Source organism: Mustela nigripes, chromosome 3, assembly GCF_022355385.1.
Source record: "Mustela nigripes isolate SB6536 chromosome 3, MUSNIG.SB6536, whole genome shotgun sequence".
Taxonomy (NCBI): Eukaryota; Metazoa; Chordata; class Mammalia; order Carnivora; family Mustelidae; genus Mustela; species Mustela nigripes.
The window spans coordinates 182,624,636-182,643,165 of record NC_081559.1 but is presented as its reverse complement, the minus strand read 5'-3'; the positions used below and the strand labels follow the sequence as shown (position 1 = coordinate 182,643,165).

The 18,530-nt window shown below is 53.9% G+C and overlaps 1 protein-coding gene across 1 annotated transcript; it reads right to left on the bottom strand.

Annotated features, from left to right (window-relative positions):
- Window positions 1-6,672: 6,672 nt before the first annotated feature.
- TRIB1 (tribbles pseudokinase 1) lies at window positions 6,673-14,272 on the bottom strand. The gene is made up of 3 exons (XM_059395155.1): window positions 13,898-14,272; window positions 11,516-11,808; window positions 6,673-9,082 (listed from the first exon to the last, which is right to left on the bottom strand). The coding sequence occupies exons 1-3, from the start codon at window positions 14,255-14,257 to the stop codon at window positions 8,617-8,619; spliced, it is 1,119 nt and encodes a 372-aa protein (XP_059251138.1). The 5' UTR covers window positions 14,258-14,272; the 3' UTR covers window positions 6,673-8,616.
- Between the last annotated feature and the right edge of the window lie 4,258 nt (window positions 14,273-18,530).

Below are 18,530 nucleotides of genomic sequence, written 5' to 3'. Positions count from 1 at the left end.
GACGCCGAGAGGCTCATCTCCGGGGCATAGAAGAATGTTCTGTCTGGACCAGGGGCTGAGTTTATTCTGGTCCCCGCTGCATTGCTTGGCCTGCTGTGGCGAAGACGCCCGTGTCCAGCAGCTCTGCCAGTGTTCCTAAGTGGACGGGCGACATCGATACGTCTGCAGTGAGGACATTAGCACCGAGTAAGGAAGCAGAGTGGGGACGCGGCCAAGGGAATGCTGAGTAAGGGCTGCGCACACATGAACAGATGAACTCTTCCAACGGGAGGTGGGGGGGTGGGTGGCTAGAGGTCATTTACACCCAGGCTGCTCTCTGCCAGCAGGGAAAGCGAGGTCCAAAGGGAGGAGGTGTCTTGTGTAGGATTGTCTCGGCTCCTGCATTGCCTCTGAGGTCCAGAGTGACAGCCTTGGTGATGGATTAGAGGCAACGTGATGCAAGGCCATATCTCGGTCCCATCTTTTGCCCAGCTTTGGGATTCTGAGCGCTGAACAAGTGAACCTCAATTCCCCACACGTATGGTGGACGCGGGAACTGCACGGATTCGGAGAGAATTCCTGCAACACCCCCGATACCAAGCTGCTCTCCCCTCCCCTCCTCCCAGATTCACCCAAAACCGACCCATTTTCAGGAATTAGCTCATCTTAACTGAGAACTGCTAGGTCTCTGCTTGTAAATGGGTTTCAACCCCAGGCTGCGCTGGCTGTGAGTGGTGAGCTGGCAAGGTCCTCCGTGCCCACTCATGAGAAGCAGTGTTTAGGATTGTTTCTTTTTTTTTTGGATGGTTGGATTGACTTGCTGCTTTTGACCATCATTGACGTGGGTAACTGGGTAGCCAACACTGGCTGAGCATTTTGTAAATGTCAGGGAAATGCTTTACAGGCGGGATCTCATTTCAACTGCCCAGTCTCGGGAGGCGAGAATTCTTACTGACCCCGTGTCACAAATAAGGCAACTGAGGCTGAAGTGGGTGAGTACTCGGGCCGGTCTTTAAGCCCTGGGCCTCTGTGACTCCAGGCTCCTCTCTTTGCCACCCTACTGGCAGGAACTAAGCTACCCCTGCTTAATTCTCTTAATCCCTTCTCTCCTTGTGGGATCCCAGAGAGACCCTGGGAATCAAGGTGGTACGGGCAAACTGGCGGTTTCAGGTCACAACCCCCCTCCCCCTGCCCAGGGTGAGTTTCTGACACCCTAGGGGAGCAGGACTGCTAGACAAGGTCAGAGAAGCCAGACTGCTTGCCCCTGAAGTGCCTACGGTCAAGGTCAGCAGGACCCCAGGCAGCAGGTGGTGGGAAGGCTGACCCCCACAGCACTGCCCCGCTCCCTGCCACCGACCCACCCCTCCAAACGGATCCCGCAGGGCAGTCAACACTGACTTTGACAAGCCTGCAAACCAGAAGGGAAAGAGCAGGGAAGATGGAAGAGAGAAGGGGAAATGATTAAGAATGACAAGACGAACACTAATCTCTGACTACACTCCCAGGCCAGGTCCTTGCTGTGATTTACCCCCGGTCCTGCCTGCAGAGCGCTGTGCAAAACACTTACTCTGTGTACCATTTTATGGATGAGGAAATTCTGGGTCAGAGGGAGTTTTGCAATTTGCTGAAGATCACAGGGCGTTTAGTAAGTAGCTATAGGCTGGGATGCAAATCCGGGTCTGTCTCACCTCCCAGCTGGGTTCCTTCCACTTTGAAGCCATGTGCCTGACTCTCAAGGCGGCTGTGTGGCACCCCAGGCCTGGCCCTGGACAGGCAGGACTTTGTGTAACCGTCACCGCCTCAGCCTGTTGCCGCCACCGAGGCAGGGAGAGGTCAGGTGACTTGTCTCATTCCTAAAGCTAATCAGGTACCGAGCTAGGATTTGCGACCAGGTAGCTCTAGCCCTGAAGTTCAAACTTCATCCTCTTTACTCCTAGCTTTGCAGAGTGTCCAATGCAAAGCGTTTTCCCTCGAGGGAGTCGGGGTATACTGACATGATAAGACTTTCACTGTGAGAATAAGACAGAAAAGTTGAACCCCTGCCGAAATGAGGGTGGCAGGTCACCTACATGTTAAAGGCACATTCTTTAGGGTGGGACTCTGCATGTCAGGGTCCCATTCGTTCTCTGGGTGACCTTGAAGAAGTTATTTCACCTCTCTGGGCTTTCCGTACTTACCTGCAAGATGAGACAAATAACAATGTGTCTGAGAAATACTGAGGGCTCTGGGGCTGCTGGGGGAAATGCCATTCACAGATTCACTTCCGCAGAGAAGAAGTAAGAAAGATGCTTATCAGCAGGAAACCACTCTAACTCCGGCTACGGAGAAAGAAATTTCTGGATATGAGAAGCATCGACTGCAAATTGGCTCTTCTTTCCCCTCTCGGGTGTGGCTTTCCTGCTGGAACACGGGAGTGAGGTTGGGCTAACGACTTCCTGGCCCCTGAAGGCTGCGGCCCCTGCCCAGGCGCAGGGCACAGACTGAGCAACTGTCCCCAGGACGGCAGGGAGCAGGTCGGCTGGCTCTCCACCTCCCAGAGACCAGACACCCTCTTGACTCGGAGCCCGGATGAGAAATGTGCTCTGGAGTGTACAAGAGCCCCGACTCCCACAGGCCTTCCTCTTTAGCCAGAGGGTGCGCCTTCCTTGCAGGGACATCCCCCCAGCTCACCCCCGCGGTCTTCGAGCTGATGAGGAGTGGAATTACAGTTTGTGAGGGAGCAGCACAGCCCCCCCCCCCCCCACAGGCTTGGTCATGAACAGATGAGGAAACGGACAGAGACACTCATGCAGTCACTGGTCTAAAGGTCAGACCGAGACACTGACTTTTCAAAATGTCATGTCCCGTGGCAAGAAAAGTCGCTGACACATTCCATGGAAACGCCTCACGTTCACCTCCTTTTGCTCTAGACATGTTCTGGAAGGTCACACCAGCCAGCACCCCAAGGAGCCGGAGCAGCCGGGCAGGGCCTGGGGAGGCTGTGTCCGCAGGGACCGTGCCTCCAGGTCTCGGCCTCGATTTCCCCTCGCTGAAAATGGGGGCAGTGTGGGCTTAATGTGTTTTATAAATAAGCTTTCCATTTTGGAATAATTTGAGGGGTACAGGAAAGTTGCAAAGATAGTACAGAGGCCCTCACTCGGTTTGCTCCAAGGTTACCCATCATTCCCGTGGTACAGTTGGCACAATTAAGAAGCCAACACTGGCGCGTTGGTATCCATTCAACTCCAGACTTTCTTCAGATTTCATTCATTTTCCCATTAACAGCTTCTTTCTGTTCCAGGACACCACACCGCATTTAAGACGAAACAAATAGCCAGTAAGGTTTAGAAAGTCCCCTCCCCGGTCCAAAGATCCAAAAACAAAGGGACAATAGGCCTTAAGGGCTTTGGATGTGTTAATTAGCAAATGAATGCCATGCTGTGTGACTTTGGGCAAATCCCTTGCCTTCTCTGAACCTCAGACTCTTCATCTGTCCAAAGGGGGGAATAGCAGTACTGCTTGCTTTATAGGGGTGCCAGGAGGTAATCCTTTGCTAATCCTCTTAGAACGCCATGAGCACCCCATTGATAATCTCAGCTTGTAGAAATCATAGCCCGACAACAGGACTAATCCCTCATACTCACACTTCCTGGCAGAAAATGTCCCAGTATAACGGCTACTCCAAAAAGACGGCTTTGTGTCGCTGACCTAATCTGCAAAGCACAGGACAGGAAGGGACAAAGACTGGCAGTTCCCAGGCCTGGGCTGGAGTCTGCCCCTCTCCCCGCTGGCTGAGGGACCTTGGGCAGACAGTCCAGACTCTGGGTCTCAGCATCCACATCTGTTAAATGGGAACAGATCACCCACCTTACAGGGTTGCTGAGAAGACAGAGTGAGGTATGTGTCGTCCAACATCAGGGAAGACTTGAGGTGTGACGTTTGGCTGCATCTTGCCTTTCTACCTCTTCTAGGAACCACAACTGTAGTTGGGATCCTTGCAGAATCCACCAAAACCTGACGGGCGTGGTTCCGCAGGGCTGGTGATGAGATCTGCTCGCCATTTTTTTCCCCCCAATGGGGGTAGGGGACGATTAACTACACATTTGCCCTCTCTTTCCCTGCCAAAGCCTTGTTAACAAGCCAATTCCATAATCTTCATTGCTGCAATGCCTTTCCTTGCCCAGAGCGAAATTAGACAGCACACCCAGCTGTGCTGTTTAAAAGGGAGATCAAAACTATTCCCATGGTCAGTCTGACGAAGATCGTTAGGGGACCTATTTCCACAGAATTGCAGAATCATTCTGTTTTCCCAGGATGGCAGCTGAAGGGACGGAAGAAGGAAACCAAAGAGCATCACTCCCATTTAAAGATGAGCAAATGAGAACTACAGCGGCAGATCTGTTTGCTCAAGGTCATACGGTGGAAGGGATTCCAAGATAGGACAAGACCCCGGTCCCAAGATTTCTGTTTCCTTGGTTGTGGCTCTCTGAGCTGCTGAAAGACATCCATCCATCCATCCACCCATCCACCCATCCGTCCATCCATCCGTGCTGGCCCTGGGCACCTTCCTTGTGGCAAGCACTGTGCTGGGTGCTGGAGAACCAGGTGTGAATACGACTGTCACAGTCCCCAACCCCACGGAGCTACCCATTCAGTGAGCTCGGACTGAGGCTGGGTCCTCTGTTTCCCGAAGGTCCACAGGACGTGGCATATGACGGGTCACAGTCGTTTACTCAATCCTGCCTCTCTCATCTTGGGTAATGCTCCCACCTGTATGACTCATGCACTGGGTCTTTTGGAAGAGGTTAAGTAGGTTAAAAGCTCAGTATTTGTGTTTACCTTAAACCACCTCTTTCAATCATCATCTCCTACCGGACGACTTTCATGCTGCCTTGTGCAGACACAACAACAACACTGAGCAAGGAAGGAGTCCAAAGACCCGAATTCAAGTCCCAGCTCTGAGCCACTTACCCTGGAGTCGCTACTGAAAGACACCGGTGACTCAGTTTTCTCATCTACAAAATGGAGCAAATAATATTTGTCTTGCCTAGTTCACTCAGCTTCTGAGAATATAGAAGGGGGAAAGGGGGGAGGGCAAGAGTAAACCTTCTAGAAGATGAGCTATGAACAAAAGGTTATAGAGATGTTACTTGCATGATTTACTCCAACAACAAGTAGGTTGAGGACACAAGGGGAAATAAAAGTGACCAGCTTTCCAGCCGGTGCTCGCACACTCATTCTAAACTTCTATAGCGCAACTGGGTTGAAATTGCCCCAGATTTGTTCCCACCCGGGAAGAGATTACATTTCGGTATCTGTGGCATCACATGCCATCGCAGCCAATCCTGACCCATATTTGTCTCCACTTGGTACATGTAACAACAGTACTAAGATATGTTGTAACCTTAATTGCTTGCAAAGTGTTTTGAAATCCTTAGATTAAAAAGCTCAGGGAAGTCCAAAGTATTAGCTTTCTGTGTGCCCAAGGAGTTCCACGGAGCCTTGTCTAGATTTGTTGGAACAAGGAGACACCATACTGTGTATTCTGAGGCCACAGGAAATTCGAGATTTAAAGGTCTTATTCATGGGATGACCCTAGACCAACCCCCGGCTTCCTAGTTTCTAAGCTACTCGGGCATTTGGCCATCTCCCCGCGCTGCTTTTGATGTGCTTTTTCCATTTCTTTTAAGTTCCTGGGTCACGAGGCCTGAGTTGCAATTTACTTCAGTGTCATAGGGCCATCCCAGGCTGAGTCCTAGAAAAAGTCAGTTGTGTCATCCGTGACTTCGGTTTGCCTCTTCGTTTAAACCCAGAGTTGATTTATTCCTTCCATTCTAATTTTCACTCTGAAAACAATTTGAAATTCTACCCCATAGGAGTGACCCTTGGAGTGGGTGTCAGGCAGGGACTGAACGGGACAGGGGATCCCGGGATCCTCCAAGTGAACTGCATCCAGATGCTGGTTTTGCCAGCGTCTTCCGGTGTTGGGCTTGTGAAAATTCAGAGCTAAATACTTTCATGTGCATTTGTCTGTATACTTGTTAACATTTTACAGCGTAAAGTCTTTTTTAAATCACTCCCGATGCTAATTTACTTCACTTAAAATAGATTCTGATGTAACCCAGAAGCTATAAACCTAATTATATAAGAATCCTTTCTTTCGCTGTACCTCTGTGATTCAAAATCATGTCGCTTTAGTTTCTCCTCCCTCTATTTCCAGTTTTACACTTAGAGGGTAAAAAGGAAAAGCATCAATTAGCCTTTTTAATGAAATCTAATGGGGGGGGGGGGTGGAGGCTGGTTCTCGGTGGGAAGCCTGAGATGCCCTCAGGAACACATGCAGACCTCGAACAGCTGTAACAGAATTCTGTTGGATCTGCCTGGGTCCACTTTCCTCCCCCGCCACAGCTTTCATTAAATTCTCAAGGCTCCTGGACCTAAAAAAGACCAAAAGCCACAGGGACTGTTCCATGGCTCCTCTTCAAATGTTTCTCGGCTCTGCACCAACCCACCTGATTTCACGAAACTGGCTTCACCCATCAGAATGAATTTGCCCACTTCAATGGAAAAAGTGAATGGCTTCTGCTCCGCCAAAGGTCACGCGTCGTGTGCATTTCCCCCGTGATATTCCAGAGCCTGCGGCCGGAGACCTTCGCATCCCCGGCACAGCTGCACACGGCGGAAGGCAGACCAGACTCAAAAGGAATGCATGCCCCTATTTACGAAACCAGATTTATTAAAATTTCTCTACAAGTCAGAAACGGCCGTCTCACCGTTCACATATATACACATGTACAGGAAGGATCTAGTGTTTCGAGCTTTCCCGGCAGAAGCCCCGGCCAGCCCGGGGTCCCCAGCCGAGTAATGTATCACAGATACAACCGTCGAAAAACCACGAGCACGTTAGTCCGACAGAGGCCTCTGTCCTCCCTCTTCTCCGAGTCCCATGATTCTGTCAAGGTAATATTGCCGATAATCATTCACATTTCACGTGGTTTTAGACACGCAGGTAATTCAGACAGACGCAGACAACGAAACAAGCCTCGGAGCCGGAACAACAAAACATATCGGACCGAAGGTATAAAAGGCAAAATATATATACATACAAAGTACACAGTACGTGAGGTATACACAGCATTCTCACAATGCAGGTTAGGTGTTTGCCTAGGCGTAGCCCTTAAAAATGACTGCCTGGTTTTGTGCCATTTTCTCAGAATACAGTATGTTTGGTTTACCCGTTTAACCACTGAGACATTTACTGATATTTCATGTGTTCTGCTTTTTTTAATGCGAGTTGCAGTTTTCTCTGTTAAGCTCTAAGCTTCTGTAGGTAGTGAGCTCCCATCTCTGGAAGCATTCAAACAGAGGCTGGCTTCCCACCTGAAGGAAGCTGAAGGGAGGGTAGGGGTGAGGCTGGGGCTGGGGGGGAATTTCTGCCTTGGGAGGTGGCAGAAAGAGGAAAGAAAGTCGGAGATACTTTTAAAGGCTCTTCCGACTTTAAAGATTTGGGGCCATTTCGCTCTAGGTGCTGATTACAGAGACGATTCGTAAACCACACCAAATGTAAAATATGAACCCATCATGCAAAACTGCAAACGCACGCACAATGCCAGAGGCAGACCATATCCATGAAGGGTTAAAGTACAGTCCTGGAGGTGGGTCCGAGCATCGTTCCAGCCGATCCAAAATTCGCTTTCTCTAAAGCACGAAGAGGTTTAGCTTCTGCTCTTGGGAGAGGCGACGAGAGCCTCCCCTTCTCTTTCTTCTCGTGGACAAAATGCTCCACCCTGAGATGGTCTTGGGAACAAAGGCTCAAGGCTGACACGTTTGAGGGGAACCAACAAAGCTACCGGATTCCAAGGGCTCAAGTTGACCTTACAAATCTGCAGTCTCTCGGTCTGAGCTCAGAGTTCTGAAATAGCCAGGAGTCCGAATCTTTTGTGATGCTTCTCCACGGTTAGCTGGTAAGTGCTTTTCTAGCAAATAAGGGGACATTTCAAGGTCAGAAAGAAGGCATTAGTGCAAATGAGGTCTTGGCAGGAAACGGAGGAGAGAGTCTGGGTTGGTGGTGCGGACAGGCTCCTACGCTCCTCAAACAGTCTGCTCCCACAAAGGAGCAGGGTCACTGGTAAGTGTGAGTGTGAAGAAAGGGTGTGTATTAACCCAAACCCAAAAAAGAACTTTCCAGTAGAGAAGCTAGGTAGCTCCCAAAGACAAGTTCAAAGATGGCAGGTTTATTGGCCCAGATGATTGGTCACCCCTTTGAAATACGGTCATTGCCCCAAAATGCCACCGTGAGACTTACTTCCTCTCCCTTTAAAATGTTCGAGTTCCTTCCACCTAACCAGGTGCTGCTATAGGATATCCACACTCTTTGCGCCTCTGCAGCCACAGAACCGCCCCGTGTCTGACAGCGCGCGGCAGTTGGCGAGGGACCACTGAGGAGGGCAATGACCTTGCAGGGCAGCCGACCGGCGCGTGCGGGGTTCAGACCCGGCCAGTCACTCATCACAACAAAGAAGAGGGCGCCACATTGAGGTCAGCAGCTACAATCTTCACGGCGTCACGAATCTGGCTGGCAGCGCGTCTCAAGGCCTGTCCATCTTTAGAAATGGAAATGCCAAGTGTGAGAATTATGAGGTTTCTGAGGTTTGGGGATTAGCAGAAGAAGGAACTAATGTCACTGTCCTCTTGGTACTCTGGAACAATCTGGTCTGAAGTTCCTATTTCTGGGTCGACGTAGCCAGGTTGCAAGACAGACTCGAACCATGGATGGAGTAAGATCTCGGGAGCAGTGAGTCTCTCGGAGGGCTCCCGCCGCAGGAGGCTGCGGATGAGGCACCGAGCTTTGGGGGAGATGTGGTCAGGAATGCAGAACTGTCCACGGCGGATTTTGGAGAAGAGGGCACTGGGATCTGAGTCATGGAAGGGGTAGCGGCCCACCAGGAGGGTGTAGAGCATCACCCCGAGGCTCCAAACGTCGGCCGCCTTTCCGGAGTAGGTCCCCGTGGTGTTCAGAATCTCAGGGCTCACGTAGGCCGGGCAGCCATGTTTGTCTGACAGAGCATCGTCCTCCCCCTTGATGATGTGTGTGTCTTCTAGACTTTCCAGTCTGAGCTGGCTTCTGCAGGAGAAGAAACAAGCTATTACTTCCAGATCAGCTGCTATGAAAAACACAGCGTTCTCTATAACAGCACCCACAGGCACTAAAAGGAAAGGCCCAGGGAATGCCATTTACCCCTTCATCCAGTAAGCAGTGCCCTGCGACCTCCCAGGACTCAGGATTTCACAAACCAATACGAACTGCAATAAACATTTGCAAAGTATCAAGAGAGAGCCTGGGGCGGAGGGTATGATGCAAAGCCCCAAACACTATTCATTATGCTAGCGCTTAGAAGAGATATCCTAATAGGGTTACACAATTTACAAAGTTCACATTGCAGAAGTGGGAACTTGTCTTAGGGGAATGCTGACATTTTTTACAAAGCTATCAGGGAAGAATAGTATAGCCTACTTCTTCAGTGGGGGCGGTGGGAGGGGGATGGGGAGCTGAGCATCCTATAGGCCCATCTTTTTCTTATCATGCCCCTGTGGGCTACCCGGGCCCATACTTTGCACTACAGGACATGGGGCCCCAAGTCACTGGTATTATGGTCACATTGCCAGCACTCTTGCTCACGCTGACATATACGCACAGAGGGAACCCCGTCCACCTGGGCCCAGGCCGGGGTAACTGTGATGGGCAAGGCACCAGGAATGTTAATTACACTTATTGGGGTGTTTAATTGCACAAGCCTGGACCAAGAGGTTATAGGAGCAAACAGAAGTGGCTGATGGATTTCAGAGATGCAGGGCCTACGAACATCTGTACCCACGGAATGCCCATCAACACCTGACCCTCTTCCTTCCAAGTTGGGGGCTTATCTGTTCAGGTAACCGCGAAGGTCTGAAAAATATCTTTAGGCAAAGGCTCTCATCTGAAGCTGCTGGTGCCTCTTTACTCAGACCCAGCCACCCACAGTTCACGGATTCCCCCAAAGCCCAGAGGCACGTGGGGAGCCTCTATCATCTGGTAGCAGACTGTGCTCCTCCCTGCTTCTCTGAAATAGCCCTGTTTCAGTAAGCCACTGGTTGTGAAGTCAAATGCAAACATTTGGTACTGGCTAATAGGTCAATTTCTTTTCCTCTCAAAGGTCTGGTTGTTTTTTTTTTTTCTTCCTGCCTTCCTGTTCCCTGGAGTGTAGTATACATGTGCTAACTTCAGTATGTCCTCAGCCTGACCTCCCCGTCGTTATGTAAAATACCCATTGGTTCTGTAAACGGAAAATATGACTCAACCCACACTGTCTGCCCCTGATTGGCTGCTGTAGTACTAAAACCCTGCACCTGTGCTGGTTACACGAATAGCGTCAGCCTGCCATTGCTTAACCCTCGGGTTGCCAAACTCCGTGCACATGACATTCGCCTGTGCAACGCGGATTTCAAAAGCTAGTAAGGAGGTGTGTAAGGCATGTTTCAGAAAATACATCAACATATCAAAGGAGCATGTTCCAGGAATTGGAAACTTCTCCATTGCAAATGCTTTGCTTTTCTTTGCTAATCGGTTTGTGTTCCAATACGTATTGCAAAGTCTGATAGAAAGCTCTGCTTTATGGCAACTTAACCCTGTACTCTTTCTTTCCTTTGATCGGGAGGCAGGGGTAAAAACGCACAGGTCGGGGCAGCCCCGCGTGAAAACCTGCAACAAAATAATGCACAGCCCTCCACAATTCTACAAGGTGTATTGTTCTTAGTTTTCCCGTAAGGGATGTGGCCCACCTCTTAAAATCAGGTAAGGTTTACTTCCTGCAGCTTCCTGAATTCCCTCGCCCGAAACCTCAACTCGGAATCTCAATGTCTCATTATTCTTTTATCAAGCTCATCCTGTCCTTTATGAGGGAAGTCATGATCTATATTTAGCAACCAATTCGAGCCAACATCCATGTATTATTCAATGTGGCTATTTTCTGAAGATGTATCCAAACAAGAGGTCTAAAAAGTCACCAGGGAATGTGAAGAAAGTCCTGGGGACAAGCCGGAAGTGGACCGGGCATATGGTACAAAGACGGAGGGCGGAAGAGTGCACATACAACAGTTTAGTTCTGTGATACTTCCTAGGTACCAAAAAAATAAAAAATAAAAAAACCCACTTGGCAGAAGCAAGAATTTGAGACCCTCCGTTAGGCGTCAATGTTGTGAAGGGCGGGTTGGCCATTTGTACGCCCAGAAGAACTGACCTTTCTGACCACAATGGGGAATAAACTTGATCTTGGAATGGAAGTGGGGCAGGCCTCCTGTCCTCATGTGACATCCCACAGAAAGAAGCACCGAGGTATCCCCGGGCCACATCCACCAGAGTGCAGAATAAACCATCCTTGGCCGTGGTTCCTTGGGAGAGGACTCCTAAATACTAATTCTCGGACAACTGAGCCCTCGGCTTTGGTGTGAACCAACACTCTGCACCTAACCCCGCAACCTGCCCCAAAAGGCCAGATGAGGAGCTGCGGAGGCTGCTCACCTCTCCTCCGTGGAGAAGACGAATTTCCTAAGTTTCAGGTCCCCAAGCACGATGGCCGACTGGTGGCAGTGGGCAACAGCGGAAACGATCTGCTTGAAGAGCCGGGCAGCCTCCTCTTCCCGCAGCCTCTTCCGGCTGCGCACATAGGAGTGCATGTCCCCAAAGTCCTTCTCAAAGAACACATAGGCCTTGGTTTCCCCAAGGATCACTTCCACAATGCCGGTGATGTTCCTGTGTGACGGCAGCTGGATGTAAGGCCTGATTTTGTCCTGGTAGTGTTTAATGGGAAACACCTGCAGAGAGAAGGTGACCCCCCAATTTAGGGAAGCAGAGGCTGTCCCCTGAATCCTGGACTACAGCTTTCAATCTTTGGCCTCCAGACGGCAGTAAGTCTCCCTTCAAAGACACCCCCTTATCTCTGCCACCCCACTGTATGCAGCCCCAGGTACCTGACACCCCAAACCAGCACCATCCAGGGCTCTAGGCTAGCAAATACCCACGGGGTTACTCTACGGATGGTTTAAAAGAACTGCCTTCTATATATGTTACCTTCTTTCATGAGGCCATCACTCCCGCCCTTCCCGGCAAAGAGCTTACTAAAGCCCCCACCTTCTGCGGCCTGCCTTGTTTTGCAGGCTGCTGGAAGAAGCAGATATAAGGTCCCCCCTCCCCCGCCCTGATCTCCAGGAGTAGAAAATGCATGACCTGCTGCAGACCCGAAGCTCTCTCAGAAGCAGATATAAGGTCCCCCCTCCCCCCCGGATCTCCAGGAGTAGAAAATGCATGACCTGCTGCAGACCCGAAGCTCTCCCCACGGAGAGCACAGAATGTGGGGACTCTGCAGCGGAAGCAGGGGCTGGGAAACATGCAGATATGTCATTAGTCAGAAGAACCGATGACTCGCAGAGAGACTGTGACAACACAGCCTTAAACAACTTGCTATAGTCTGACTCAGGTGTAAGCAGCCTGGAGTTAAAATTGTCACCAGAGGGATATGGGATGGTCTCCCTGGTTTTTACATTTGTTTATCTCCCCCCACCCTCCCCCATGGGGGGGGGGGGGGGGGGCAGCTCCCGCCCCCATCTTCACCAGGGAAATGGGTAGTATCTCCTCTCAGAAACTAGCTGGTCTCTTTAAGGGCCTTTTGTTTGGTCCGGTTACTCATATCCTAGACTGAACTGGAAACGGTGACACATGGGCTGTCACCATCTGGATTCAGCTATTATCTGTTCAGAGGAACTGGAAGGGGTTGCACAATGGCCAGACCCACCCCACCTCGGAGGTCTGGCTGCCCTGGCCCCGGCTAGAAAAATCTCTCTGCCGCCCCCCCACACCCCGCCCCGCACACATATCCTCCCCAAACCGCTCTTAGCCCCACGTCGGAGAAGAAAAGCCCCCCCCCCCACCCCTAAACCGGGCTGGAGCGCGCATTTGAAATTTCATTCAGGTCGGACAGTAGGTGGCAGCAGCAGGCCCGGGACCGGGGCGGGAGGTGGGGGGGCGCGGGTGGAGTTCAGGTGAGTTGCCGACAACCCAAGAACGACTTCAACCAAGGGGTGACCCTGTCTTTCGGTTGGAAAGTAGCACCCGGGTGTCAGGCTCGCAAAGGCTGGGCTGTGGGAATGTTCCGCGTCTAGAGGCGCTGGAGGAGCACGCGGAGCACCCCGTCTCCAGGAGTTGTATCTCCTGCGAAGCGGAACCTCTCACGTTCCTAAGAAAGTCGCTGGCCGGCAAATAAAGACATGAACGGAAGCGAAGGTTCCTAGCCGGTACCGGCTTCCCAACACTTCTGCGCGGGGCGAATCCCCCGCCCTGGCTGGAAGACCGCCTCAGACCTGCTCTCTGGGGAGGACGAGGTTCTCATCCCGGCGCGGGTTCAAGCCGGAATCCCCAAGCCGCGAGCCTGACACGGTCTTCCCACCCCTCACCACCCACAGGGGAGCCCAGGTGCCTTGGAGCCCCGGGAGAGAGCTGCCAGCTGCTCCAAGCTCCAAGGAGGCACCCACTGCAGGGCGTCCTTCCAGGACAAGGGGCGGGGGGAGCCAGGAAAAGGAGGGAGGGGGGAATGGCAAGGCCCTGGAATCCATTTCAATTCCACAACTTCTTCGGAACTACGTGCGCTAAAGTGGGAGCTAAGCAAAGCACAGAGATAAAGCCACTGAACACCGCACTTCCTCTTGCCGGCCGAGCCCCCATTCTACTGCTCCATCCGAAATCCCTCAATCCCCCAAGGGGTGTGAACCGTTCCAAATGCAACCCACCGCGCTCGAGTCACCGCGGGTGGCACCTGAGGCCCCGGCGCGGGCAAGCGAGACCCCAAGCGCCTTTGCCGGCCACCGCGCCCCCGCAACCCCACGGCAGGTCCCGACCCCGGGCGCCTACCTTGCAGCGCAGCTCCCGGCCGGTGTGGATGCACAGCGCCCGGGACACATGCTCGCGCTCCGCCAGGGGCAGCAGCAGGTAGTCTGCGATGCGGCTGGGCCCCGCCGCGCTCCCGGAGGTGCCGCCAGTCCCCGGCGCGGCGGGCGGCGGCTGCGGACTGCAGGGCGAGCCGGGGGGGCTGAGGTAGTCCGGAGGGCTCGAGCACTCGGAGACGCGCGGGCACTTGGCCGCCACGGCCGCCGCATCGTCCGCGTCCAGCAGGCGTTTGGCCGGGGCGCCCCGGGCGGCCGGGAGCAGCAAGGCCGGGCCGCGGGGCTGCGAGGCGCCGCTCATGGCAGAGCGCACAGGACCGACCCGCATCCCGTCCCGGGCCGGGGCGGCCCCGGCTTTGTAGGTCCCGGGATCCGCGCGGGAAGGCGCTGCGGGCTCGGCGCCGGCGCCGAGACCTATTCCAACGGGCGGGATGGACTTTGCAGACGGAGCTCGGCTCAGCCCCCACTGGGGGCGAGGCAGGAGCCGCTCCCGGGCGCTCGCGTTGCACGCGGGAAGCACGCTGGCCGCGCGTCCGGAGGGAGCAGAGGCCGGCTGGGGTCCCGGGATCACCGCGGGCACCGGCTCGGGGCGCCTGGCCGGAGGCGGCCGCCGCTATTGTTGTCGAGGCCGCCGACAGTCCCGGAGGCAGAGACGGCGGCGGCTGGTGTTCCCGACGTCCCGAGCCGCGAGCGCAGGATTCCGCAGGCTCGCCAGAGCCGCGGAGCGAAGTCACTTCCGAAAGCCCGAAGTCCCGGAGAGAAAGCCGGAGCAACTTTTCCGCGGCGCTCGGGATCCTGCGCGCTCTTGGGCTCCCGGCGTGTGTGTGAGCGAGCGAGACGCGCTCGGAGAGAGTGACTGAGTGTGAGTGAGTGTGTGCGCCGTACCGATCCCGGCCAGTGCACTCCTCCTTCTCCTTTTCCTCCACCTCCTCCGCCTCTCGGTGACTCACGCTGTATACACACACACACTCACAGGCCGGGCTGTGTAAACAGTTGGGAAGCCGGGTTGAGCAATGAGGTGGCTGCGACGACTCTGGCCCTGCCGCCCGGCAAGCAGTCACCGAAGCGGAGGGAGGAGACCGGGGCAAGGGGGGAGCAGGGGGGAGGAGGTGGAGCTGGGTCGGCGGGGGCAACGGGGGTGGCCCGAAGGCTGGGGATGCTCCGGGCTGCGCGCGCTCCGGGGCAGGTGGTGTGTCCCGAGCGGGCTGGGACGCGCGCACACGCCCCCCGGGCTGGGATGGGCAGGAGGCGGCGCGCCCCCTCCCGCAGGCCCCGGACTCGGCTCTAGCAGCCCGGGAGGGGGCGGAGGAAAAGTTCCCGTGACGTCAGGGTCCCGGGGAAGTGGGCGGGAGGGGCGGGGCCACGGGGGGGCGAAGCGACCGCTGATTGGTGCGCGCCCCTCATTCACACCGAGCACAATGGGCTGCGGGCGCGCGCATCCCGGTTCTCGGCCCAGCTGCTCGCTGCCGCGGGACGGTTACGCGGTTCGCCCCAGGGATCCCTCCACCGCCGCCAGCCTGGAGACCTCGGATAGGAGCCGTGGGCGCCGCCCAGGCCCGGCTGCCGCCGGAGGAAGGGAGGATAGGAAAGGTGATGAATTCCAGAATCAGTCATTCACCCCCACGCGGTAGTTCCGGGGAAGACCTATGCGTGGTAGTGGATGTGGCTTTTTTTTTTTTTTTCCCCTTTTCCTTCCCCCTCCCAGCTCTAATCCCCAGCGTCTGTTCGCTTCCACAAATAGAACCTTCTGTTGGATGAAATAAAAGCAAACACTGGGCCTTCTGCGCTGCCTCCACCTCCACGCCCCTCCCGCGCCTGCCGCCCTCCCGGATTGCACGGAAATAGCTTCTCCAGACTCCCCGGCCGCCCCTTCGCGGTGACTCGCAGAAAGAGCTTCCTGAGCCGGGGCCGGTGGGAAACAAAGGATGTGGGAAACAGGCGGAAGGGGCCCACGTGGCTGCCGCCAGATTCCTGCCCCCTCCCCGGCCTCCGCAAGCGCAGCAGGGTCTGGGGCCCCGGTGCCAGCCCGGGTTCCGTGGTGGGCGGGTAGGGGAGTAGAAGTCATTGTGGCCACCAACTGTGATGCTGCCTACACCCGGACACCCTGCCAGGTTGTGTGCGTACATTCGTGCAGCGTGATTTGGGTGAGCATGAAATGTGTGCCAGACCCTGCACCAAGAAACCTCCATGAGAAAATAACTTTAAAATCTGCCGTTTTTCTTTCTTGAGAGAACCAAGTCCGTTTCGGGTCTCTGGACAACCCAACACAGATAACTCTTTCAGAGCGACTTAGGCACTCCTGCTCAAGGCTTAATTCTCTAAAACGAGGTGGAGCCCCAAGGATAAATTCTTTTACATATTAAATCTCCATTCATTCAACAAACACTAATTAAGCATCTACTAAAGGCCAGACGCTGGGGATTAGACATTGGAAATGCAAAGAATAACTGCTCACATTAATTGAGGTCTGTAATGCACTGTTCTTAGCATTTTACACATAATACCCCGCTTTGGTTTTACAACTGGCCTGGGGAGGGGCGGTTGCCCCATTTCATAGAAGAAGCCTTCAACAATTTGAGCTCCTTGCCGGTTTGGAGTCGCTAGTGAGCGGTGGAGCTTTCAGGCTCTTAAGCTCTCATGGGGACCCAAGGGAGAGATTACAGTGTGTTTGGGAGAGGAGCACTAGGGAGGAGGGCCAGCTAGAAGGCAGTGTTTGACCTGGGTGGATGTGCAGCACTGGGATCCTTGCTGGGGGAGGGGGCGTGGTATGAATGGCGGCTGTCGGGGGAAGAAAGGATGGCTCAGAGGCAAGAGTGGTGGGAGCTTTAGAAGTTGGGAAGGGCGCCAGGGCTGTGCTGAGGACGTTGCCCTTGGTCCTGTGGCCAGGACAGAGCCTACCTGAGGTTTTCCTCCTTTCAGTTTATTCCGTGCGGTGCCGGTCTTTAAGAACCACTGATCTACCAGCTGGGCATGTGCACCTGGATGGCAAACTCTACATGAGCCAGCAGCACCTTCCTCCAAGGGGTGCGCTTCCTTCTCTGTCTTCCTGGAGAAAGCATCACCAGCACTCACCCCACCCACCCTCCTGGGCACTCACTGCCCCTTGAATCTGCCCTTTTCCCGTTACCCCCAGCCAGTCTCGGGGCCATCCTAGATCTCGCTGAGCCATCCCCTGCCCCCCGCCCCAGCTCTCTGGCACTGTCCCTGGCAAATGCGTTCCCACACTTTCTTACCCACTAGCTTCCAGCCTGGTTCCCCAGTGAGAGGGCCTAGAGGGAGATGGGAAGGTGGGGAGCTGCTACTGCTTCCCTTTCGCTCTGCCCAGGGCTCTGGCCACCGCTCCTCTGCGGCTCCTGCCCCACCTAGGCAGCCCTCTGCAGGGCTACTGGAGTGTGCTGCCAGATCCCCCTTCTGGATTTACTTCTCCAGTTGCTGGGATTACGTTTTGGAAGCCCCTTTTGAAAATTGCCTTCACTGAGAAGAGCTACCTTGCCCAAGGTCACACTCCCTTCCCAAGAGGTCTGTATCCAGTGGTTGCAGTAAAAGCGTCCAGCCTCCTTGTCCCAACTTGGTTGGACTCTGAAGGGGCTCCCAGCTTGACGGTCATCCGAGGCCCTCCTTGAGACTGCACTCAGCCCAGCTTTTCCCTCTGCCCAATCCTGTCCAGTCCCTTCCCTGAGAAGCCTCTACACGCTAGTCTCCATCTCTGACTCTGCTTCTTCAGGAACCCAACCTTGGCAGCCCTCCCTCTTCACAGTTCTGCTTTACTCTAGGGACTCTTGCTCCTGGGATCAAATGCCACCTCTTTCGTCCCCTCCAGGCCCTCCGGTGGCAGCAGCTTCCTGATGCTGCTAATCTCTGGGTTGCCCCTCCCCCCGCAAAAAAAAAACCACACACAAGCCGTGTTGTTCTGTTCTTCCAAAACTTTTGTAACTAATTCTCCACTGTTCATTTTTTCCAGGGAACTTCTTAGCCTGTTGCATTTCCCAATAAGACCCCGGTGGAGACCAACCCTATACTTGTCCCATGTCCATCCCCTCCTCTCTACTCCCACGATCTTTGTTCAGGACCTCCCCCTGGGCTTCTGCAGTAAGCTGCCTACTGGGTCATTCATTCATCCCTTCAACAAACAGTGAGCACCCAGGCTGCCAGCACGCCTAAGAGGGGCTGATACAGCAGTGTGCAGAACAAAACGTGCCCTCTACCTCCAAATCCTTTCACTGCACATCTATTTCTAAAATTTGAATCTGATCATAGCAGACCCTGGCCTAAAACTTTGCAGGGACCCTCAGATAAAATCTAAATGTGTGTGGAAATAGAAGCCCTCTTTTCTGGTCCCACTTCCCTTCCCAACTGCAACTTTGTGTCTCCGTACCTCTGTTCTCCCTCTTGTCAGCTCCTGCCAGGGTCCTAAACATGCCCGGCCAATTCACACCTCTGCACTTTTGCCTGGCCTGATTCCTCTCACTGGAATCCCTCCCCCACCCCCAGCTTCCCCTACCAATCTGATAAACTCCTATTCATCCTTCAAAACACCACTCAGATTTCCCCCAGGACCACAGTCAGATTTAAATGATCTCCTGGGTGCTGTTGAGTCCTCC

Bases quoted from the DNA above. Each gene is read 5' to 3' on its own strand.
- TRIB1 (XM_059395155.1), bottom strand. From the start codon at position 14,257: ATGCGGGTCGGTCCTGTGCGCTCTGCCATGAGCGGCGCCTCGCAGCCC. The intron at 11,809-13,897 runs GTAGGCGCCCGG...TTCTCTCTGCAG, and splicing joins GCCGGGAGCTGCGCTGCAAG to GTGTTTCCCATTAAACACTA. The intron at 9,083-11,515 runs GTGAGCAGCCTC...CTTCTCCTGCAG, and splicing joins GTCTTCTCCACGGAGGAGAG to AAGCCAGCTCAGACTGGAAA.